The sequence below is a fragment of the Pteropus medius genome, unplaced genomic scaffold (assembly GCF_902729225.1).
Source record: "Pteropus medius unplaced genomic scaffold, Ma_sr-lr_union100, whole genome shotgun sequence".
Taxonomy (NCBI): Eukaryota; Metazoa; Chordata; class Mammalia; order Chiroptera; family Pteropodidae; genus Pteropus; species Pteropus medius.
Window position 1 is genome coordinate 4,573,881 of NW_024349803.1, and position 21,129 is coordinate 4,595,009.

Consider the following 21,129-nt stretch of genomic DNA (forward strand, 5'->3'; position numbering starts at 1 on the left):
CCATGGTCCAGGAGTCTTTAGAGGTGACATCATCAAGGTGATGCCATAGGTTGTTTCCGACTTCAACTGTCCTCACAGGAAGACAACCATCATAGCAGCTGTCCATAGACAAGACATCCCTGTGAAAATCCCAGAACCCAGGGTGAGGCTGAAAAACAACCGCTGGAACCACAGGAACTGAAAAGGACCACATTGGAAGGATAAGAGGAGCACAGTGCCATCACAGAGAGGCACCCCCTGGACATTTGGTTTCTCCAGTGGGAAAACAGAACTCAAGGTGATCACCCAGCTCCCCCAGGATTGTGGGACACTTCCCAGGAGGCTCACTTGGGCATTGCCTCAGGGGATCATTGGGGAATCTTTAGAGCTTGACCTCTGGGGATCAGATAAAGATGGAGAAGAGGAACGTGGCTTATAGCAACCAGCGCTCCTATCTTGGTGGCCACATTTGGTGGCCAGCATCTGGGCAGAGTTCCCAGCCAGTGGCTCTGCCCATCTGAACATCCAGCTCCATGGCCTGCCTGACCAGGCAGCTCAGTTGGCATTTTTGTCTGATTGGCGTCCCTAACCAATGGGCCACATCAGCCGTGGAGACCATTCTGTGGCCTCACCCCAGCAAGGAAGCTCCACCCAACTGCTGAGCATAGCCTCCTATCCTACCTGACCAGAAGCATGACCAGAGAACCTGAGCAGCTGTAGAATCCATTCTATAGCTCTGCTCTGGCAGGGAACTAAGCCAGCAGCCCTGTTCAATTGTTGAGCATAGCCTCTGGTCGCACATAATCAGGGAGCCTGAACACTGACCCTGTCCAACCTCAGAGCACAGTCTCCAGCCCCACCCAACTGCAGGATACAGTGGAGGTCTTGGTCAACTCGAGGACCTATGCAGCAGTATAACCCAACGGTGGAGCACAGACAGCAGATGACCTGGTTGTGGAGCTCGGCCTGCGGCCTCACAACTTCAAGGCACAGCCTGTGATCCTGCCTAATTGTGGAGCGTAGCTCTGACCTACTGTGAAGCCCAGACTGGTCCTGCCTAAAAATGGAATTTAGCCAGTGGCACCATCCAGTTGGGGGAATACAGCCTGAGATTTAACCAGACCAAGAGCGATTGCAGAGCCTAGCCCATAGTCCTGCCCAGTTGCGGAGTCCAGCCATTGGCACTGCCCTGCCAGGGAACACAGCCTATGATCTTGCCAGACCAGAGGTGATTACAGAGCCCAGTTAGTGGCTCCAGAAAAAGGGAAACACAAACATACCCAAACTTCTAGGATATAGCAAAAATAGTTCTAAGAGGAAAGTTAAATGTTATAAATGCATGCATTAAGAAAGAAGAAAGATCTCAAATAAACAACCTAACTTTACATCTCAAGGAACTAGAAAGAACAAACTTAGCCCAAAGTTAGCAGAAGGAAGGAAATAATAAAGACTAGAGCATAATTAAATGAAACAGAGACAAGGAAAACAATAGAAGTGAATACCAAAAATAAGAGTTGGTTCTTTGAAAAGACAAAATTGACAAAGCTTTAGCTAAATCCATAATGAAAAAGAGAGGACTCAAATAAGTAAAGTTGTAAATGAAAGAGAAGACATCGTAACTAATACCAAAGAAGTACAAGGATCAGGAGATTACTGTGAACAATTATGCCAACAAATTGGATAACCTAGAATAAATGGATAAATTTCTAGAAACAAATAACCTACCAAGACTGAATCAGGAAGAAATAGAGGACCCGAACGGACCAATAATGAGGAAGGCTATTGAATCAGTAATCAAAAACCTCCCAACACAGAAAAGCCTAGGATGAGATAGTTTTTTTGGTAAATTCTATGAAACATTTAAACTCTTTCAAATAATTGAAGAGGAGGGAACACTCCCAAACTCATTTACAAGGTTGGCATTACTCTGACCTGATACCAAAACCAGATAAGTGCACCGTTAGAAAAAAGAACAAAAACTACAGGCCAATGTGGCTGAAGAACATGTATGCAAAATTCTCAACAAAATACCAGCAAATCAAATTCAACAGCACATGATACGGGTGCCAATTCAGTGGTGAAAGAAAGATCCATTCAACAAATGATGCTGGGACAACAAAACATCCACATAAAGAAAAATGAAATTGTATCCCTACCTCATACCACATATGCAAATTAACTCCAAGTGGATCAAAGAGTGAAATGTAAAAGTTAAAACTGTAAAACTCTTAGAAGAAAACATCAGAGTAAGGCTTCATGACTGTGAAGTATGTAATGGTGATTTCACTGTGACACTAAAAGCACTAGCAACAAAAGAAAAAGATAAAATTGGACTTCATCAAATTTAAAATCACTCGTGTCTCAAAGACACCATTAAGAAAATGAAAATGCAATCCACAGAGTGAGAGAAACATATTTACAAATCATATTTGATAAGTCTAGTATTTAGGGTATATGAAGAACTCTTATGACACACCGGTAAAAGGACAAATAACCCAGTTAAAAAGGGGCAAAGTATTTGAATAGATATTTCTCCAAAGAAAACATACGAATGACCTATAAGTGAATGAAAAGATGTTCAACATATTCATCATTAGGGAAATGCAAATCAAAACCACAGCAAGACACCCATTTACATCCAGTAGAATGGCAATAATAATAATAATAATAATAATAACAACAACAACAACAACAACAACAACAGCAACAACAATAACAAGCGTTGATGAGGATGTGGAGAAATTGAAACCTTTATACATTGCTGGTGGAAATGTAAAAGGATACAGCCACTTTGGAAAACAATTCGGCAGTTTCTCAAAGTTTTTAAGTTATCGTAAGGCCCCAAATTCTACTCCTTGGCATCTGCTCAAGAGAAATGAAAAACATATCTACAAAAAAATTTTACCCGAATGCTCATAGCAACATTATTCATAATAGCTAAAAAGTAGAAATGAAACAAATATCCATCAACTGACGAATAGATTTTTAAAATGTGTATATCCATACAATGGAATGTTACTCAGCTATAAAAAGGATCGAAATACTAGTATATGTCACAACACGGATAAATATTATGTTAAAGGAAAGATTCCAAACACAGAAGGCCACATATTATATGATTTTCTTTATATTAATGTCTAGAATTGGCAAATGCATAGAGAAGAAAGTAGATCAGTGGTTGCCAGAGCCTGTGGGAAGGGAGAATGAGAAGTAATTGCTAATTGGTATGGGATTTCTTTTTAGGGTCATGAAAATGTTCTGGAATTAGTGATAATGGATGCAAATCTTGTGACTATACTAAAACACATTGAATTATACACTTTAAAAGGGTAAATTTTATAGCATATGAATTATATCTCAATAATAAAATTAATGAATAAGTAAAATACACGGTATATTAAAATACGATGAGTATAGATTTGAACGTCATTGTTGACATGATTCAGGGAGCCTAGTTAGTGGGTCCTCCTTAGCAAAATAAGCATTTAGTCTAAATGATCTATCGGTGTCTTCAAATCTAGCTTCCAGTAATTCTCTCAGTCTTCCTGCGTGATCAGCAACTTCAAAAGAACTACTAGAAGAGTCAACTTTAGAGTAAACACCAGTAAAAATCTTATACCTTCGGTATCTCATTTAAGGCAGCTGTATTTTTGAGGATGGGTCATTTGGTCTATTTCCCTTTTTTTAAAGAAAAACTCTCATTTGATGGAAATTCTGTGAGATTATAATTTCCCATGGAGATTTCTAATTGATTATGAGCTATGTGGAAATGCTGAAATTAAAGCAATTTGTAAAACTCATTATAACCATAAATGAGAAAACAGTTTTCACAAGGGTTTAAGGAAGAAAAGAAACATGGATAGCTGTTTTTTGGGGGAGGCCAACTTATGAACGTGTACAATAGTCAATGTTGGCATAAAAATAGAGGGTAAAGAATAGTGACCACATAAATTTTGTGAGGACGCAGATTTTGTATAAGGCTTACTGAGCAGTTGTTAAGAGCTTGGGCTCTGCAGTCACCTTGTTGGGGTTGGGATCCTGGATTCACCACTCATCATGACACTACAACTATTTCTTTATCTGTCTAAGTAATTGTTGTACCTCTCTGTAAGACTGTCGTGAGGATTAAATTAGATAATACTCGTGAAGCACTGGGAAAAGTATCTGAACCATGGTACGGGCTTAGCAAACAGTATTATCTGTTTTCAACAAATACTCCAAACACTATGAATGTTTTAATGCATGTGGCAGTGCATGACGATACTTGTTTATAGTGTATTGTCTTCTAATCCAACTCTCCCAGTAGTTATTTTTTGTTACACAATGAGATTTTTCATAAGGTAAATAACATTTTTTACAGAATAAAAGCAAGAAGACTTCACTAGCAAAATGAAGATCCTGCTAATTATATTTGTCCTAATCCTTTGGACTGAAACATTGGCAGATCAGAGCCCAGGTATCAGTATATTTTATGTTTATTTTTATTATTTGGGAAAATAAAAACTTTTATGCCTCAACAAACTTTTATTTTAATAAATACAGAGAAGCAAAGAATTAATTTATTTACTAAAAAAATCAAAATAGCACTTAGTTGGAGTTGGAGGTATACAATATCAAACTAATTTAATCTCTCAAAGATAACAGAAAGCCAGGGGCAAAAGTCATGAATTATACTACACCTGGCTAGAAAGAATTTAATTCTTTATTGATTTGGTTATGTCCCAATGTTCCCTGTCTCTGTGAACAGAGTCAAACCATTTGTTTTGTAGGTCAGTTTGCATCTTGGCCATAATAAATTGAAGAAAAGATAAAAAAGGAATACCACATAGGAAATAAATTTTATGTGTTTTTGTGGCTAAGCCATTGCCTTCCTTTTCTTTTACAAATATGAAATAGGGAAGGGACAGACCTCTTTGGGACTTTCTGGTATCATGTTGTTTATTCTTTAGTACAATATCAGAGTTTGGGGTTCCACAACAAAAAAGGAAAAAAAGTGTCAATTGCCTCCAGTATAGAGCTGAGAAAGAAAAATTTATTGGCTAACTTTACTAAAGTCCTTTTGGTTAACATTTTAGCAAGAACAAGTACAGTTTCTTCTGTGTGACATCCAGACAACACTTTCTCTGGGGTCCTGAGTTACCCTGAACACTAGGACATAGTCTCCAATGAGTGCTGTGGCCTGAAATGTAAAGGCTGAGCAAAACATCACCTTGTTTTGGTTTGTTGTCATTTTATTTTGATAGAACCAGGCCCTGAGTATGCAGATGTTGTGTTTCTGGTGGACAGCTCTGATCACCTGGGAATTAAGTCCTTCCCTCTGGTGAAAACGTTCATCAACAAAATGATCAACAGTCTCCCCATAGAGGCCAACAAATACCGTGTGGCCTTGGCCCAGTACAGTGACAAGCTCCACAGTGAATTCCAGCTGAGCACCTTCAAGAACAGGAATCTCATGCTGAACCACCTCAAGAGGAACTTTGTGTTCCTGGGCGGCTCCCTGAAGGTAGGAAACGCTCTCCGGGAAGCTCACAGGACCTACTTCTCTGGACCGGCAAATGGGAGAGACAAGAAACTGTTTCCCCCGATCTTGGTGGTGCTGGCTTCCGCGGAGTCCGAGGATGACGTGGAAGAGGCTTCCCGGGCCCTGCGGGAAGATGGGGTAAGAATCGTCTCCGTGGGGCTGCAGCAGGCTGCTGAGGAGAACCTGAAGGCCATGGCCACAGCTCAGTTCCATTACAAGCTTCGGACGGTCAGAGACCTCAGTGCGTTCTCCCAGAACATGACGCAGATCATCAAGGATGCGACTCGGTACAAGGAAGGCACAGCTGATGCTGACATAAAAGGTAAGAAAGACTTTGGTTGAGGGCGCCCAATCTCCATATCATCAGATCTCCATCTCTCTACCCTTATCTCTTCCTACTTCCATCCTCGTTTTCATGACTAGCCATGCAGAAGTCTTAGAAATTTCTACACAACACACTCTACTCTTACTCACTTCTGCCTTTCTTGTGCCATTTTCTCTGACAAGGAAGCCACCTTATGTAGTACTAAATGCCGTGAACACAAGGTCTGAAGATCCAGACAGTGTCATTAGCTGGCTATGTGAACTTGCCAGATGTCACCTCTTTGAGCCTTTCATCAGCATCCTCATTTCTAAGACATGGGAGTTGAGATGGTCTTGAAACTTCCTTCCTGCTCTACCATTCACCAATTCCATGGCTATAGCAATGGGCTGATTTTGTAGTCAGACCAGGATAGACCTTAATAACAAATAGACTTCCTGAATAATAAAAAGCTTATTTATTTCCTTTGTGACATTATAGAGCCAGTGCTCAAGACCAGTTGTTTTTTTCTATTAAGATACTTAGGTTGGTGCAGGCCCTTCTGTATTCAAATATAACTTCCAAGGTGCCCTGGGAATTGGTATGCAGCTGATGGAAGGGAAAAAAGATGGAAGATCACTCATGGGAGGCTTTTATGGGCTAAGCTTGGAAGAGATGCACACTACTTCTGCTCACATTTTATTGGCCAGATCTTAGTCCCATGGCCATACCTAACTTCAAGTGAGGCTAGGAAATCAGGTCTAGCTCTAAGTCCAAGAAGAGCAAATAGATTTGTGAGTATCTAGAAGGCTCTTCACAGTTGGTATTGTCCCTGAGACACCAGTGAGTCCCTTTCCCTCCACTCTCCTCATCCTTCGCAGCTGCCTTGGGGAAAATAGCAAGTTCTTATGGCTAATGCCCTTCTCCTGGAGAAGAAACCCTCCTGTGACCCTCTACTCTGGAGATCTTGGAGATTTTTCAGCCTTGTAGGTGGCTGCTTAGTCCGAGCTTTCCAGTACAATGGGATTTTACCACCTTCTTAGAGGGTTCTGTGTGCTACCGTGCATCTCTTACTCCTCCTAATTTACTTTATAGCAGTAGAGAACAACCAAGTTTTACTTGACAGGACCCATTCTTGCCTTTCAAGGTTAAGAGAAGGGCTTTAGAGTCAGAAGGTCTGGGTTCAAATCCTGGCTTGGCTGCTAAGGGCTTTGAGTAAATTTTTTAACCTTTGAGCTTCAGTTTTACTTTATAGGTAAAGTGCAGATAATAGTGCCTACATTTTAATATGGGTGAGATGGCTTGTTTGGCATTTGGCACAGAGTTTCCTGTTATTAATAGTAATAGCTCTTTGCAGATACACACAGAATGGGTAATGTCGGGGGGTTGTTTTTGCCAACTGTGCGGTGTTCAAAGTACATTGGTAGATTTATGAGAATTATTTTTAATTCCACAAGTAATTCCAGGCTCCCACCAGGCACCAGGTACTATAGGGATTGAGATAAGTATGACATATCATCTGACTTCTAGAGCTCACAGTCCTAATGGGCAGCTCTTGGCAAGGTTGAGCTATCTCTTGGCTACACTTTCCTCAGTTGTGATTCCTCCACTTGCGCCTGGAGAAGGAAGTTTATACGCATATGGTGTACTCTCCCCTGAATTCTAGATTCATGTAACCAGCTGCTTACCTGGCATCTCCAATAGTATCCCCAACTTAGCATATCTGAATTCCCCCTGCAACTTATTCTTCCCACCATCTTCTCTATTTTGGAAAAAGACACCATGAATATCCGCTCAGTTGTTCATGCTAAAAACCCAGGAGTTTTCACCACTTCCTCTTTGTCTCTCAGCACTAGCATTCGATTTATCATTGAGGCCTCTCTGTTCTATCTCTAATTCATGTATCAAAACTATCTTTTCTGTTTCATCTTAGCTGATGTTTTCTTTGTCCAAGAACCATTATCTTTTCCCTGGACTAGAGCAACTATTTCTTATTGAGATCCCTAAATTCATTATTTCCCCTCAGCCACTGGGATGACATTTAAAAGATTTAAATAAGATCACGTGATACCCATATAACTTGAGCCCCCTCCCTCTGACCTCATTCATCACTGTTCCCTTCACTCACTGGCTCCAACCACTCTGGGCTTCTGCTTGTTCCCAACTTCCACTCTTCTTTTGCCAGAATTCTTCTTCCCCCAGAACAGTGTGTGGCTGATTCCTTCTCTTCATTCATATCTCCACCCAGATGTGATCCTCTCAGAAAGGCCTTTCAAAGCCTTTTTTATGTCTCAGAGAGATTAGTCCCCACCCTATATCCCCAGCATAGTAACTCAGTTGAGTTACCTGTTTTATTTCCTTGCTAGCACGTATTACTGTCCGAAATAATATAATATAGTTATCTGTACTCCCCATAGAAGTGAGCTACCTGAGGTCAGAAATGTTTCTGCTAACCCGTTGCTGTATCACAGTGCTTGACAGTGGTGGCGGTGGTCCTGGTGGTGGGGAGATCTGGAGGTGGTGGTGCAGGAGATGGTGGTTGCTTGGTTGTTATTGGTGATGCTGGTTATTGGTGGTAGTGGAGGCGATGGTGGTGGTGGTCATGACGGTCATGGTGGTGGTGGGGGTGTCATATTTTTAATATTGGTAAGAAGCATTCTTTAGATAAAGGGAACAGCTTTGCAAAGCCTCTGAAGTCAGTGACCTTGTAAGTCTTGTTCAGAATTTTTATCTTTGGTTGAATAAACTACCTCTGTTTTCACTAATGCCTTTTCATAATCTGTAAAGTGTCTTTCTCACTGTGGGCTAATGGTTCGTACCAATCCTCATACTTTTTCTCTCTCCATAGTTCCCTTCCCAGTGACCTGTCAGAAAGACTCGCTGGCTGACCTTGTGTTCCTAGTGGACGAGTCATTTGGGACCAGACAAAATTTAAGGAACCTGCAGAGCTTCCTGAAGAACATTACCATCTCCCTAGATGTGAGGGACAACTGCATACGGCTTGGACTTATGAGTTACAGCAATACAGCCAAGACTATTTCTTTTCTCAAATCAAGCACAAATCAGTCTGCATTTCAGGAGCAAATCCAGAAGCTTTCTCTCCAGGCTGGGAAGTCCAATGCTGGGGCTGCCATTGAGAAGATGAGAAGAGAAGGCTTCTCAGAGTCAAGTGGCAGCAGAAGGGCACAGGGAGTGCCTCAGATAGCAGTCCTGGTTACTCACAGACCCTCAGATGATGAGGTACGTGAGGCTGCAATGAAACTTCGTCTGGAGGACATAACTGTGTTTGCCATGAGCATCCAAGGGGCTAACAAAACCCAGTTAGAAGAAATAGTATCCTACCCTCCAGGACAGACAATTACCACGCTAAAGTCCTACGCAGAATTGGAAACTTATAGTAAGAACTTCCTGAAAAAGCTCCAGAATGAAATATGGTCCCGAATTTCTACTCGTGCTGAACAAATGGATCTTGACAAAACTGGTATGTTAAAAAAATATATTTTTCTTATTATAAAAGTAATTTGAGTAATTGCTTGGGCTAGGGCAGGAGTGAGGACTGACTTCAATTACATAAAAGAACTTTAGAAGTTATGGAAATGTTCTAAAACTAGATTTTGGTGATGGTTGCAAAACTTTATAAATTTACCAGAAAATCGTTGAATGATTACAGTGGGCAAATGTTTTAGCATGTAAATAAATCATGTCTCAATAAAATGTAAAAAAACTAAAACATGTTAATTATAGAATAGTTTAAGAGTATTAATGAACATGGAGAAGAAAATAAAATTGTCTATAATCCTATCTTTTAGATAAAACTATTCTTAACATTTATTTCTCCTATCTTTAGTCTCTTTTGTCTCTATGCTCGTGCACACACAGACACACACATACACATTTAAAAAAAATAATATAGCATGTGTATATCAGTGCTGTCCAACAGAACTTTCTGTAATGGTGGAAATGTTCTCTGTGCCGCCCAATAAGGCAGTCACTAGACATATGTGGTTATGGAGTACTTGAAATGTGGCTAGTGTCACTGAAGAACTGAATTTTAAATTTAATTTAATTTTAATTTTTTATTTTAATAGCCACATGTGTCTGGCGGCTGTAGTATTAGACAATGCAGGAAGGTACAGTTGGGTTACTTGTCATATCAATTATAATTACATTTAAATGTAGCTAACAGAAGGAAAAATAACAGTGATTTTAACAGAATAAAACTATATTTTCCTGTTTCACAAATAAGTCCTGAAGTAGGCAGACCAAGCTGGTGTGGTACACCACAGTGTCAGGGACCCTGCTCTTTCTATGCTATATTTTTGCTACTTGTGGCTTTTATTTCCAGGCTCACAGTCCAAGATAACTGCTCTTTGCATCACGGCCACATCCAGCAAGCAAGAAAAAAGAGAGATAAGGAAAAAAGCAGGCTTCCATCTCATTTTTTTTTTTCAAGAATGTTCTCAGAAATTACATATACCATTTCTACTTACATTCTATTGGCCAGAACTTATCCACATGTCACAGTTAGTTGTAAAAATGGGAGGTTGAAAATGTAGTCTTTATTTGGGGCAGCCAAGGTAAAATTTTTACCTAGGTAAAAATTGGGTGTTCAATTAGTTTAGAAGAAAGAGAGAATGTATATTGGGTATAATCACTATTATCTACCTTTCCCACTTTCCTATCAATCAGTATCATACGCTTTTGTCCATTTGCTTAAATATTATTTTGCAACACTTTTTATGTTGGGAAAAATATTCCATCATATAGATATAACATAATATGTTTAATATATCCTAAATAGTTGGATATATAAGTCCTTGCCAATGCTTTGCTCTTATAAAAGTCTTGCAGGGATCATCTTTATGCACAACCATGATTATTTTCTCACTTTTTAGTCTTTATTATTATTTTTTTCTTCCATCATTCTAATGAAGGATATTCTATTTAAGATGCTTTGTGAATCTGCAATAGTTTTACTGAGCTCTTTCAAAGGTACATGCCAAGAGATACTTGATGTGACTGAGTTTATCTCATTCTGGGATATGTGCTGTCTTCACATATTTCCTTTGCAGATATATGCTTTCAAATAATTGGAACTAGAAGTTGGCAGCACTCGTATGGGAAAGAACTGTAATCTTTCAATTATATTAAAAGCTAATTTTAAACTCAGACCAGTTCAACTGAAGGTTTAAGGATGCATCCTGGGCCAGCCCTGGATTTCCTCTGGCATATATACATTACAAGGCAGCAGGAAGAAACAAGACCTGTATTGCCTCCTGAGTGATAAATAGGGGACTCCTTCAAAGTGGTAGTCACCTTGGTCTAATACCAACTATTAGGGCAGAGGAGGGATGTATAATGTGGTCTCACGGAGTTTACAATTATGTGACCAAAAAAAAAACCCCTATTAATGTCATTATAGAATATCTGAATGGGAAGATATCGGACCAAGGTTAGGGCAAGGGCCATCCAAGGAAAATGGCTATCTTCCATAAAGCCTCAGTAGATGGCTTCTTAGTAATTCAGTGGCTCTCAAATATTGGTATCTGACTTAGGTTGGGTTCCTCAGAAGCAGATGCCAAACAAGGATTTATGTGAAATTGATATATTAGGAAATACACCCAGGAAAAACTGGAGATTGGTAGGAGAAGTGGTACCAGGAAGTGGATGATAAAGCCCCATGGAAGGTCAATTCCACAAGACCATTCTAGAGACAGTGTGGGTTATACCTTAGAGTTGTCTCAGTCAGGAACAGTGTAGTTAGAGAATTTATGTGCCAGCACAGATGAAGAAAATGTACATTTCCATACACTTATAGCTCAAGTGCCAAGTAAAAAGGATTCTAATAACCCGCAAACTGACATAGGTACTAGTTGTTGGAATGAAAGCACTGGGAGTCAATGTGCACAAAAATGGTAAAGAATTTGAGGGATTACAAGCAGAATGCCAACCATATCTATTGTAAATTTATCAGTTTTCCAAGGATCTTGTAACTAATTAAGTGGCCCAAGCCCTCCCCTAAACTAATGAATCAGTCTCTGAGGGTAAGGCCTGGGCACCTGCATTTTAGTAAACTCCCCAAAGAACTCATACTAGAACCACACCTTAGTGAATTTGCCATGGTCTAGAGGTGGTAGCCAGCTTGGTAGTTTCAGAATGGTCAAACACAGAGAACTAATCTATGTTGGCTTAGTCACTGCTATATGCACCACATCTGGCACAAAGTAGGTATTCAATTTATTAAACAATACTTCATTAAATCAAGGTGAGACTCACAGTAGCCAAACCAAGAGATTGATGTATAAAAAAAGAATAACAATTATCTTCGTAATGAAGACTGTCAATGCCCAGAGGTCTGGACATTCCTCTTCTCTGAGAAGTTCATTCTGTCCCTGTACTCATGCCAAGTGAGAAGCTAAATTGTAACCAAAAGACTACTGGAGATTGTGAAATCAGAGCAAAGGAGTTAGTTTTATGACTGAAATATCTAGTGGCATTCAACTGGGTGGATGACTGTATTTAAAATATATATAGCTCTATCACTCTGTATAAATACAGGTGAGGCCTTGGGCCAAAGAACACATTCTTCTTCAACACTGTCCAACCAAACTTTTTTGCAATGATGAAAATGTTCTATGGTTACACTGTCCAATATGGAACTGAAGAGCCGATTTTTAAGTTTTATTTAATTTTAAAATAGTTTAAAATTAAGTAGTTTAAATTTACATTTTAATAACAACATGTGACTAGTAGCTAATGTGTTGGACAGCACAGCTCTAGGGAGGGTTGCTGGCCTGGGATCAACCTTTTTTTTTTTACAGTGAACTGCTTATCTTTGCCCTAATACTTTATGTGTTGATTTCATAGTCTAATTCTCAGAGTCAAACTTATTTGCAGGATTTCTGATTTCTTAAGGACCAACTTCCCTAGCTTGACATAACTGTAAATAGCTATAAATTGCCAAAAGGTTGTCAAGAAAGAAAATATTTCTGAAATGACTAAATTATCTAGTATTTTAAAGATCTTTCATATACTCAATGAGATAATTGCATAAATAACCTAAAGTTTAGAAGTATGCTCTTTCTCCTACCCAATTGCAACAAATGACTAGATAGACTTGTAAACAGACCATTAGGAAAATTAAAGCACTTTTTCATAGAATCTGCTCAATAAAGGAAGGAATGTGGAGAGCTCTTTTACTTAAAAAAAAAAATTGTTGAAATTTTGTGATGTACCAGGCCTACTGGGCAGAGAACTAGACAAAGTCTCTGCTTTGGTGTAGCTGACATTCTGTGGCAGGAAACAGGTTGTGCGCGTGAACAAATGGATAAGAAAATTTCAGAAAGTAATTTCTGAATGGAATCATAAAGAAAACAGACAGGCTGATAGGGTAGACAGTGACTGATGTGCTTTCATGGAAAGGGAAGAGAAGGCCTTTTTGCAAAACAGACACTTGAGTTGGCACATCCATGATGAGATGAGATGGAACCAGCCATGTGAATTTTGGGTAGCGGGGGAAGAATATCTCAGGAAGAGAGGAGGGCCAGTGCAGAAGCCCTGAGGCACTTTCAAAGTACTGAAAGAAGCCCAGTGTGGTTGGAGCACAGTGAGTAAGATGAAGAATTTCTGAAAATAGAGTCAGAGAGAAAAGCAGGGGGAAAGATCAGGCCAAATTTTTTTTAACTTCTAAATGCAGTGATAAATCATTAAAATAGAAGCATAATATGGTCTGGTTCTAGCTTTAAAAATATCATTCTAGTTGTTCTGGGAAGAAGAGGTTATTGGAGAAGTAAGAACAGAAAGTCATCTATCCCGCCCCAATTCTCAAGAAATAATAAGGCATAATTGTCTAAAAAGGAAAGTGTCAATATTGCAAAAACAATTTGACTTAGAGCCTGGAGACTCAGGAATCTGGTACTTACTCTTTTATCTACTGGCTGTGTTGACTTTAGGCAAACCACTAGGCTTGGCTCTGTTTCAATTTCCTCACAAGGTTGTTGCAAATTTTGAAGGAGAAAATGGGCATGGATGTACTCGAAGTGTACGGGGTCTATGCAAACCTGAAGGATCCTCATTCTTTAGAACCTTCACAGCCTCATGTTCCTCTACAAGCCCTTCTTGCCAAGTTCTTTCCATAGTCTCTCTAATTAACCAAGAATGCACTTTCCATTTTCTGTCTTTATTCCAGGCTGTGTGGATACAAAAGAGGCCGATCTCTATTTCCTCATCGATGGCTCAACCAGCATCCAGAAAAAGCATTTTGAGCAAATCAAGGACTTTATGTTGGAGGTGATAGACATGTTTAGCATTGGCCCAGACAAAGTCCGAGTTGGAGCTGCACAGTATTCACATAAGAAGAAAGTGGAATTTGATATTCATATTTATACTAATGATGTGGACTTAAGAAAGGCTGTTTCTAACCTTAAGCAACTCGAAGGCAACACTTATACTGGGGCAGCCCTGGATTTCATGCTGCCAATCATAAGAGAGGGAAGGAAGAGTAGATCCAGCGAGGTTCCATGTCACCTCATTGTGCTGACTGATGGGAAATCCGCGGATGACGTCCTCAGACCGGCTGAGAAACTAAGGGCTGAACAAATCACCATCCATGCAGTTGGCATTGGGGAGGCTAACAAAACACAACTGCAACAAATCGCTGGGAAAGAAGAAAGGGTTAACTTTGGGCAGAACTTTGATGCTTTAAAAAGTATCAAAAATGAAGTTGTTCACAGCATCTGCACTGAAAAAGGTAAGCAAAACAAGAAAAAGCTTCATTCTCTGCTCATAATTTGTTGCTTCAGGCAGTCTTATAGCCAGGCTGAGACAAGGAGTGATGTAACCCCGTTGTCTGGCTAACATTTTCCTCACTTTCCTTATCACCATGGAGGGATTCAGCCTCTTACTTTAAACCAATTGCCAAGATTGGAGAATTCCTCTATAGACAGCTGCCCTGAGATCATCTTGGAAGTCAAAAGTAGGAAGGTTGCTAAAAATGTTGTGTCCTTGACAAAGCTCGCTGCTGTAGTGGTAAGAGACTCTATTCTGTGTGTGAATTGTGCATGTGAATATGCACGAGCATGCACTAATTGAGGCAAGTGAGTATAGTGGAAACAAAATGGGCTCTAGCTTTAGGTAGATTAGAGTTCCACTGACTTTTCTACTTGAGCTTCAAACTTCCTTATCTATAAAATGAGGTCAACACCTACATCAGAGAATCCTTACAAGGTTAGCATAACAAACACCAATCCTTATTCCTCTATTATTAATGCATATCTAGAACATATGCAACTGTTGTTTACTTTTATTTATAACAGAAACACATATTTGCATTTTTGTCCTGATTAAAAATTAAGTAACAATTCTTAGGAAAAATACATTTGCAAATGCCTGTATCTGATTGTTATTTATCTTATTCATAATAGCCATTTACTAACTGAAGATGGTATGTGTCGATTGCTAGTATTAGCAGATGAAAGTATTGTCTGCTGAGACACATGTTAGCCTACCGGTTAAAGATGCTGGAGTGAGAGTCAAAGTTCAAACCCCAGCTTTATCACTTACTAGCTGTGGACCTTGTATAGGTTACTTACTGTCTATCTGCCTTGGTCCCTTGTGTGCAGCCTTATTGTGTGGAGGAATGCCTGGCACATAGTAAGTGCTACTTAAAATTAGCTATCGCAGAAGTTGATTAAGTTGTTCAGTGATGAGGAAAGGAAAAGAATTCTCACTTATTTGAACTTAACAAAAGTTAAAAATGTGTTGGAATTTTCTCCGAGCCACTCAAATAAAAAAAAAAATAACCAATAAACAAGCAAATAAGTTGCTACTTAAGCAAAATCTTAAGTCACCATTTTGTTCATTGTTCTCTCTGTTATGGATAGTAGTGTTATGGACAGGGTTGGGTCTTAGAAAGAGTACAAGAAGAAAGGTTCCCTAATGTTTCCTGGGCTTGATGCCCAGGAAATGGAAAGTAGATTGTATCTCAGGTCCTCTCAAGGGAGAAGGTCCTACACCAATTTGAGGAGCTGCAGTACATCTCTTACAGGTCAGGTAGTTGCAGCTCAGGTGTCTGAACACTGGCACATCTGAAGAAGGAGAAAAATCTGTGGACGAGAAAATGAGCCATAAGACGGTCAACAGAGAGGCAGGAAACAATGAACCAAAGCTCCAGAGTCTAAAGAAACACTGACTAGCCTCAGAGCAAATGTGGATAGAGTGAGACACAGTATATTGGTTAGAGAGCAGGTGGAGTGGCTATAACAAAAAGACCCCAAACTATACAGTACAGAGTGTTATTTCTCTCTTGCATAATAGTCCAGGGTAAGCAGCCCAGCTCTAGTAGAGACTCTTCCATGCTCAATACATCGCTTCCATCTTTATGTCAAAAGCAAAACTCCAATTCTCACCTTGCATTTGTGGAAAGGAAGAAAGGGCTAGGGGAGCATTCCATGCTCAGTTGTTTTAATATGAAAATCCAGAGGCATTCAAATCACTCCTGCTTATGTCTGTTGGCCAAAACTTAGCCACAGGGCCACGTCTAGCTTTAAGAAAGACTGGAAAATATAGTCTTTACCTGGGCAACCATCTATATAGCTGAAACTTTATTGACACAGAAGAGCCGGGAAACAAATATTAGAGGACAAGAGGCAGTTTGTCACAAATAGATACAAGGAGGTAGAGCCTGCTAAACTGTATTTAAAAGTCTACTTAGAAAGTAGGAGTAGTGAAAGTGAGAGAAGTCTTTTGTACTTCATAGCAGGAGGTCTTTGCCAAGGCCACAGGTATCTTCGGTGACCTCCCTATTTCTTTCAGATGGCTCCAGAGAGGTTTGAGTCTCAAATGATGGGTTTAGTCCCCTCTGGTGGGCCTTACACAACACAAGTAATTAAAAAATAATTAGCGTCTTTTTATTCTTCTATGGCTGATGCTAATTGTTCATTTTTAAATAGTATGGGATGTACTCTTTGAGTATTGAGGGAGGGGCTGGTAAGAGAATAGTGATAACAGATAGACAAAAGTGATAAGACTAAAAGGACTCATGATAAAGATAATATATTTGCATATTTTATATATATATTCTTACGTATATATACACACAAAATCTCTATTGCAAATTAATCATGTTTTTTCCCTATAACTTACAGAAATTGGTTTCCTATGCATGTATATATGTACATATACATATAAACATGTGCATATATTATGTCCATTTCCAAACAGTAGGGCATCTACAAATTTTACATATAAGTAAAGGGACAGTTCATCTTGAATGGATACTGCTTACTAACACACTTATTATCTCTAGTAAAAGCTCTTCACTACAGTTTCTAGTATTGATTTATAGTATTTATTGAATCACTTTAAATTACCCCAGGAAATTGTTCTATGTAAAGATTACTTAGAATTTTGTTTTTCAAGAATATATATAAAACACTGGAATATTAGTCCTATGAGTGCAGGGAATTGATTACTTCTTCTCTGATTTCTTTTTTCTTTTTTCTTTTTTTTTGATCACCATTACATCTTTAACACACATAGCCTGATGTTTGACATTTTATACATTTCAAGAATTATGAATGAATGAATGATGAATAAATGACGTATGCACACATGAATGAATGAATGAATGAATTAATACAAATTTTAGGAGTTGCATTTCCTCTTTAAAACTTCTTGGATAATCTTCAATGGATTTCTGATTTAGGATTCCAGTCAGCAGGCTTTTACTAAAGAAGTCAATATAATTTTCAGATACAATAGCAGTTCCTTGAGTTAATTATTGATGTTTTCTGATTTAATGCATTTATTTCTGCTTTACTGTTTCTGCATGTTCTAAGAACCATGCCAACCTGGTTAATTTCTGATCTTCTTGATAATATGCAGGATGTGAAGACATGAAGGCCGACATCATGTTTCTGGTGGACAGTTCTGGAAGTATAGGACTTGAAAATTTTGAGAAAATGAAGACCTTCATGAAAAATCTATTAGCTAAGGTTCAGATTGGTCCAGACAAAACTCAAATTGGTATCGTTCAGTTTAGCGATTATAATAAGGAAGAGTTCCAGCTTAATAAATACTTTACACAAAAAGAAATTTCAGATGCAATAGACAGAATGTCTCTCATTAACCAAAACACTTTGACTGGAAGTGCACTAACCTTTGTAGATCAATACTTCACTCACCCCAAGGGGTCCCGTCTTGGAGTCAAAAAGTTTCTTATCCTCATCACGGATGGAGAAGCCCAGGACGGTGTAAGAGACCCTGCCAGAGCTCTTCGGGACAAGGGTGTGATTATCTTCTCTGTGGGGGTGTATGGCGCCAATAGGACTCAGCTAGAGGAGATCAGTGGGGATGGCAGCCTGGTCTTCCAAGTTGAGAAATTTGATCATCTAAAAGCAATAGAGAGTAAACTCATCTTCCGTGTGTGTACTCTCCATGGTAAGTGACTCTCTTATCTGTTAGTCTCAAGGACGGGAGCTGTTGACTTTGTAGAGGGGTGAACAGTGGGATTGTACTCTGGGCTTGGCCTCTAGCTGGACTTTGGTGTTAAGTTTCGGTCGCATCTATGTTATGGTAAAACACCCTTGATCTCCAAGGATATTCCAGATTAATAATTCTGTCAGCTAATTTGGCAACAAAATAATCTGGCTCCGATGACTTTAAATACATCGCAAGAAGGTCTCAGAATTTTACATTAAACTTCCAACTCCTTAGTACCTGTACGCCTAAATTTTTAACCCCAGATGTTTTTAATCCCCAGAATTGTTTCCTGGCTAATTATAACCATTGTTAAGCAGTAAATAATTAGAAATACAAATTGATCTTCCTCTTAGTTAAATTAAGTACCCTAAGCACCGCTCCCCCACTGTATTTTAAAGATATAGTATGCATTTTCATTACTGCACATTATTCTTAACCTCGATTAGGTAGGAATTTTACATTTGCTTATTCATGTATCTATCCCTTTGGAAAATTTTGTTACTTTTATGATTGCTTGAGGGGTCATCATTTTTACCTCACAAATTATAGTCTTTTTCTAATTGTATTGAGCAACTTTCAGTTTGAGCCCATCAACTTTAATGGCTCTTGAATGAGAATTTGCTATAAATCCACATGTAAGGCTAAAAACACCTATGTCTTTAAATCTATTATGTGGTGTTATCTGTGTTTTGGATACAACTTAGAGAATGAACCAAAGCATTAGTAAGTGTGCTGTATGTTGTTCCCTGGCAACATAGAGACTACCTCTGGGCTTCATTCTTCAGAATTATGTGTGTGAAAATTTCAGGAAGGTAGCAAATAAAATGTCTCAGTGTAAACTCTGAGTTTTGGCAGTGGTGCTAAGATGTCTCTCATAACAGCTTAATTGGAGTTTGTTTGTTTGTTTGTTTTTTCCTCTAAGGACAGCAATGATTTCAAAACTCTTGGTAATGTTGAGACATTCTAAGACAGGCTTACTTTAAGACCACAGCCCCACCTTTGAAATCCACAGCACTCACTCTTCCTGGCATTTCTTCATTTTAATAAATGTAATGTTTGTGGAGGTCCCATCTTTAGCATGAGGTAAAATTTCAGCTGGCTCACATATTAGATATACTCATAAAATATTATTTTCATGAGTAGTCACCAATCTCATTGTTGACTAGTCATGACTTCATAAATATTTATGAGTCTAATCAGGTACCCATATTTGTAGGAACCTGGGTTATTGCCCCAGGTTTTTACAGAGATAGCCTGGGCTCATCCACAGTATCTTAGACTTGAAAAATTTGAGACCTCAATGTCGGAAATAAGGATTGGAGGTATGGTAGGCAGGTAGGAGGCGGGGAAAGCCAACCTTGGGAAGGCATGCGCTTACGTCACTGAGGGAGGGGAGAGGGAGGAGTGAAAGTCCACACTGCGGCAACCCAGCTTGAATGGTCCTTTGGCTTCTAATGTGCAGGAAGGAGGGCTCGGGACTAGGGATGAGGTTATAGGAGCCTTAGCTGTCTCCTAACTTGGGGCCACTCCTTTTTCTGAGTTGTAATTCAGGAGATCAGGGAAAAGAGCACAAATAAGTGTGCGGAGGCATGGTACACATGGGAAAGTCTGCCTATCAGAAGCTGAGAAGGAAGCTGGAACCAGAGGGAGCAGAATGAAAATCCCAGCCTATACAATGAACCTTGAGCTGTTTAGAACAGCAGGCCAGTTTGGCAAATGCCAGTCATGTCTCACCATTATGTTGACATCGAGCTACCTTCTGACATTTCCTTTCAGTGAAAAGCCTGCAAAAGGCATTACACATCCTAATGAGACATACCAGAACATAAGAACCACTGCTTGGGGAGTCACATAGGTAAAGGCACCAATATCCTTGGAATGAGCTGAGAGAGTTGTACATCTCTGAGCTTCAGTTTCTTTCTCTGTCAGATGGCAACAGCCGCCTCTAAAAACTAAACAAGATGCAGTGTCTGGCACACAGTAGGCTCACAGCAAGTGGTAGTTCTCTTCCCTTCTCAGCTGTCTGTGTAGAATGCTCTGTGGAAGTTTGTGATGCCTGCTTTCTTCTTCTTTCAGATTGTAAAAGTATTAAACTGTTAGATATCGTGTTTGTGCTGGACCATTCAGGCAGCATAAATCTGGAACAGCAAGAAAGTATGATTAACCTAACTATCCATTTGGTGAAGAAAGCGGATGTTGGCAGGAATCGAGTCCAGTTTGGAGCTCTCAGATACTCTGACCAACCTGAGGTCCTTTTCTACCTCAATACACACTCAAGCAGCTCAGCAGTCATTGAGAATCTGAGGAGGCGCAGGGACACTGGAGGGTCGACCTACACTGCTAAGGCTCTTGAGAGCACACACAGCCTGTTCACGGAGGAACACGGCAGCCGCATCAAGCAAAACGTGAAGCAGATGCTGATCATCATTACCGATGGGGAATCCAATGACCGAAATGCGCTTAATGACACAGCATTGAAATTAAGAGACAAAGGCATCATCATCTACGCGGTGGGTGTAGGAAAGGCCAACCAAGATGAACTTGAGGCTATGGCAGGAAATAAAGACAACACTATCCACGTAGATAATTTCGACAAACTGAAAGATATTTACCTGCCTGTACAAGAAAGTATGTGTACCAATGCGCAAGAGGGTAAGCTGTGATTTTAAAACTTTCTATGGGGGTAGCAATAAAAGTTTAAGCAAAAAATAAATTATGTCATGGCTGCCAGTTACCTGGCTGTCATGGGCTGAACGCTTCTCTGCTCAGGCTGCATGTTTTCTCATCTCTAAAAGAAATGTGTTGATTGAGCAAGATCCTAAGGTCCCTCCCTGCCACGCATGCCTTG

At 39.5% G+C, this 21,129-nt stretch overlaps 1 protein-coding gene across 4 annotated transcripts in view; it reads left to right on the plus strand.

Moving 5' to 3' along the window:
• COL6A5 (collagen type VI alpha 5 chain) overlaps positions 1-21,129 on the plus strand; it is a 94,077-nt gene that overhangs the window by 9,683 nt on the left and 63,265 nt on the right. For all 4 annotated transcript variants that reach the window (XM_039837104.1, XM_039837108.1, XM_039837106.1 and 1 more), the window contains exons 2-7: positions 4,340-4,435; positions 5,223-5,822; positions 8,650-9,282; positions 13,990-14,550; positions 17,685-18,239; positions 20,358-20,933. In XM_039837104.1, coding sequence (XP_039693038.1) covers positions 4,369-4,435; positions 5,223-5,822; positions 8,650-9,282; positions 13,990-14,550; positions 17,685-18,239; positions 20,358-20,933 — 2,992 coding nt within the window. In that variant the 5' untranslated portion in view covers positions 4,340-4,368. The remainder of the gene's footprint in view (positions 1-4,339; positions 4,436-5,222; positions 5,823-8,649; positions 9,283-13,989; positions 14,551-17,684; positions 18,240-20,357; positions 20,934-21,129) is intronic.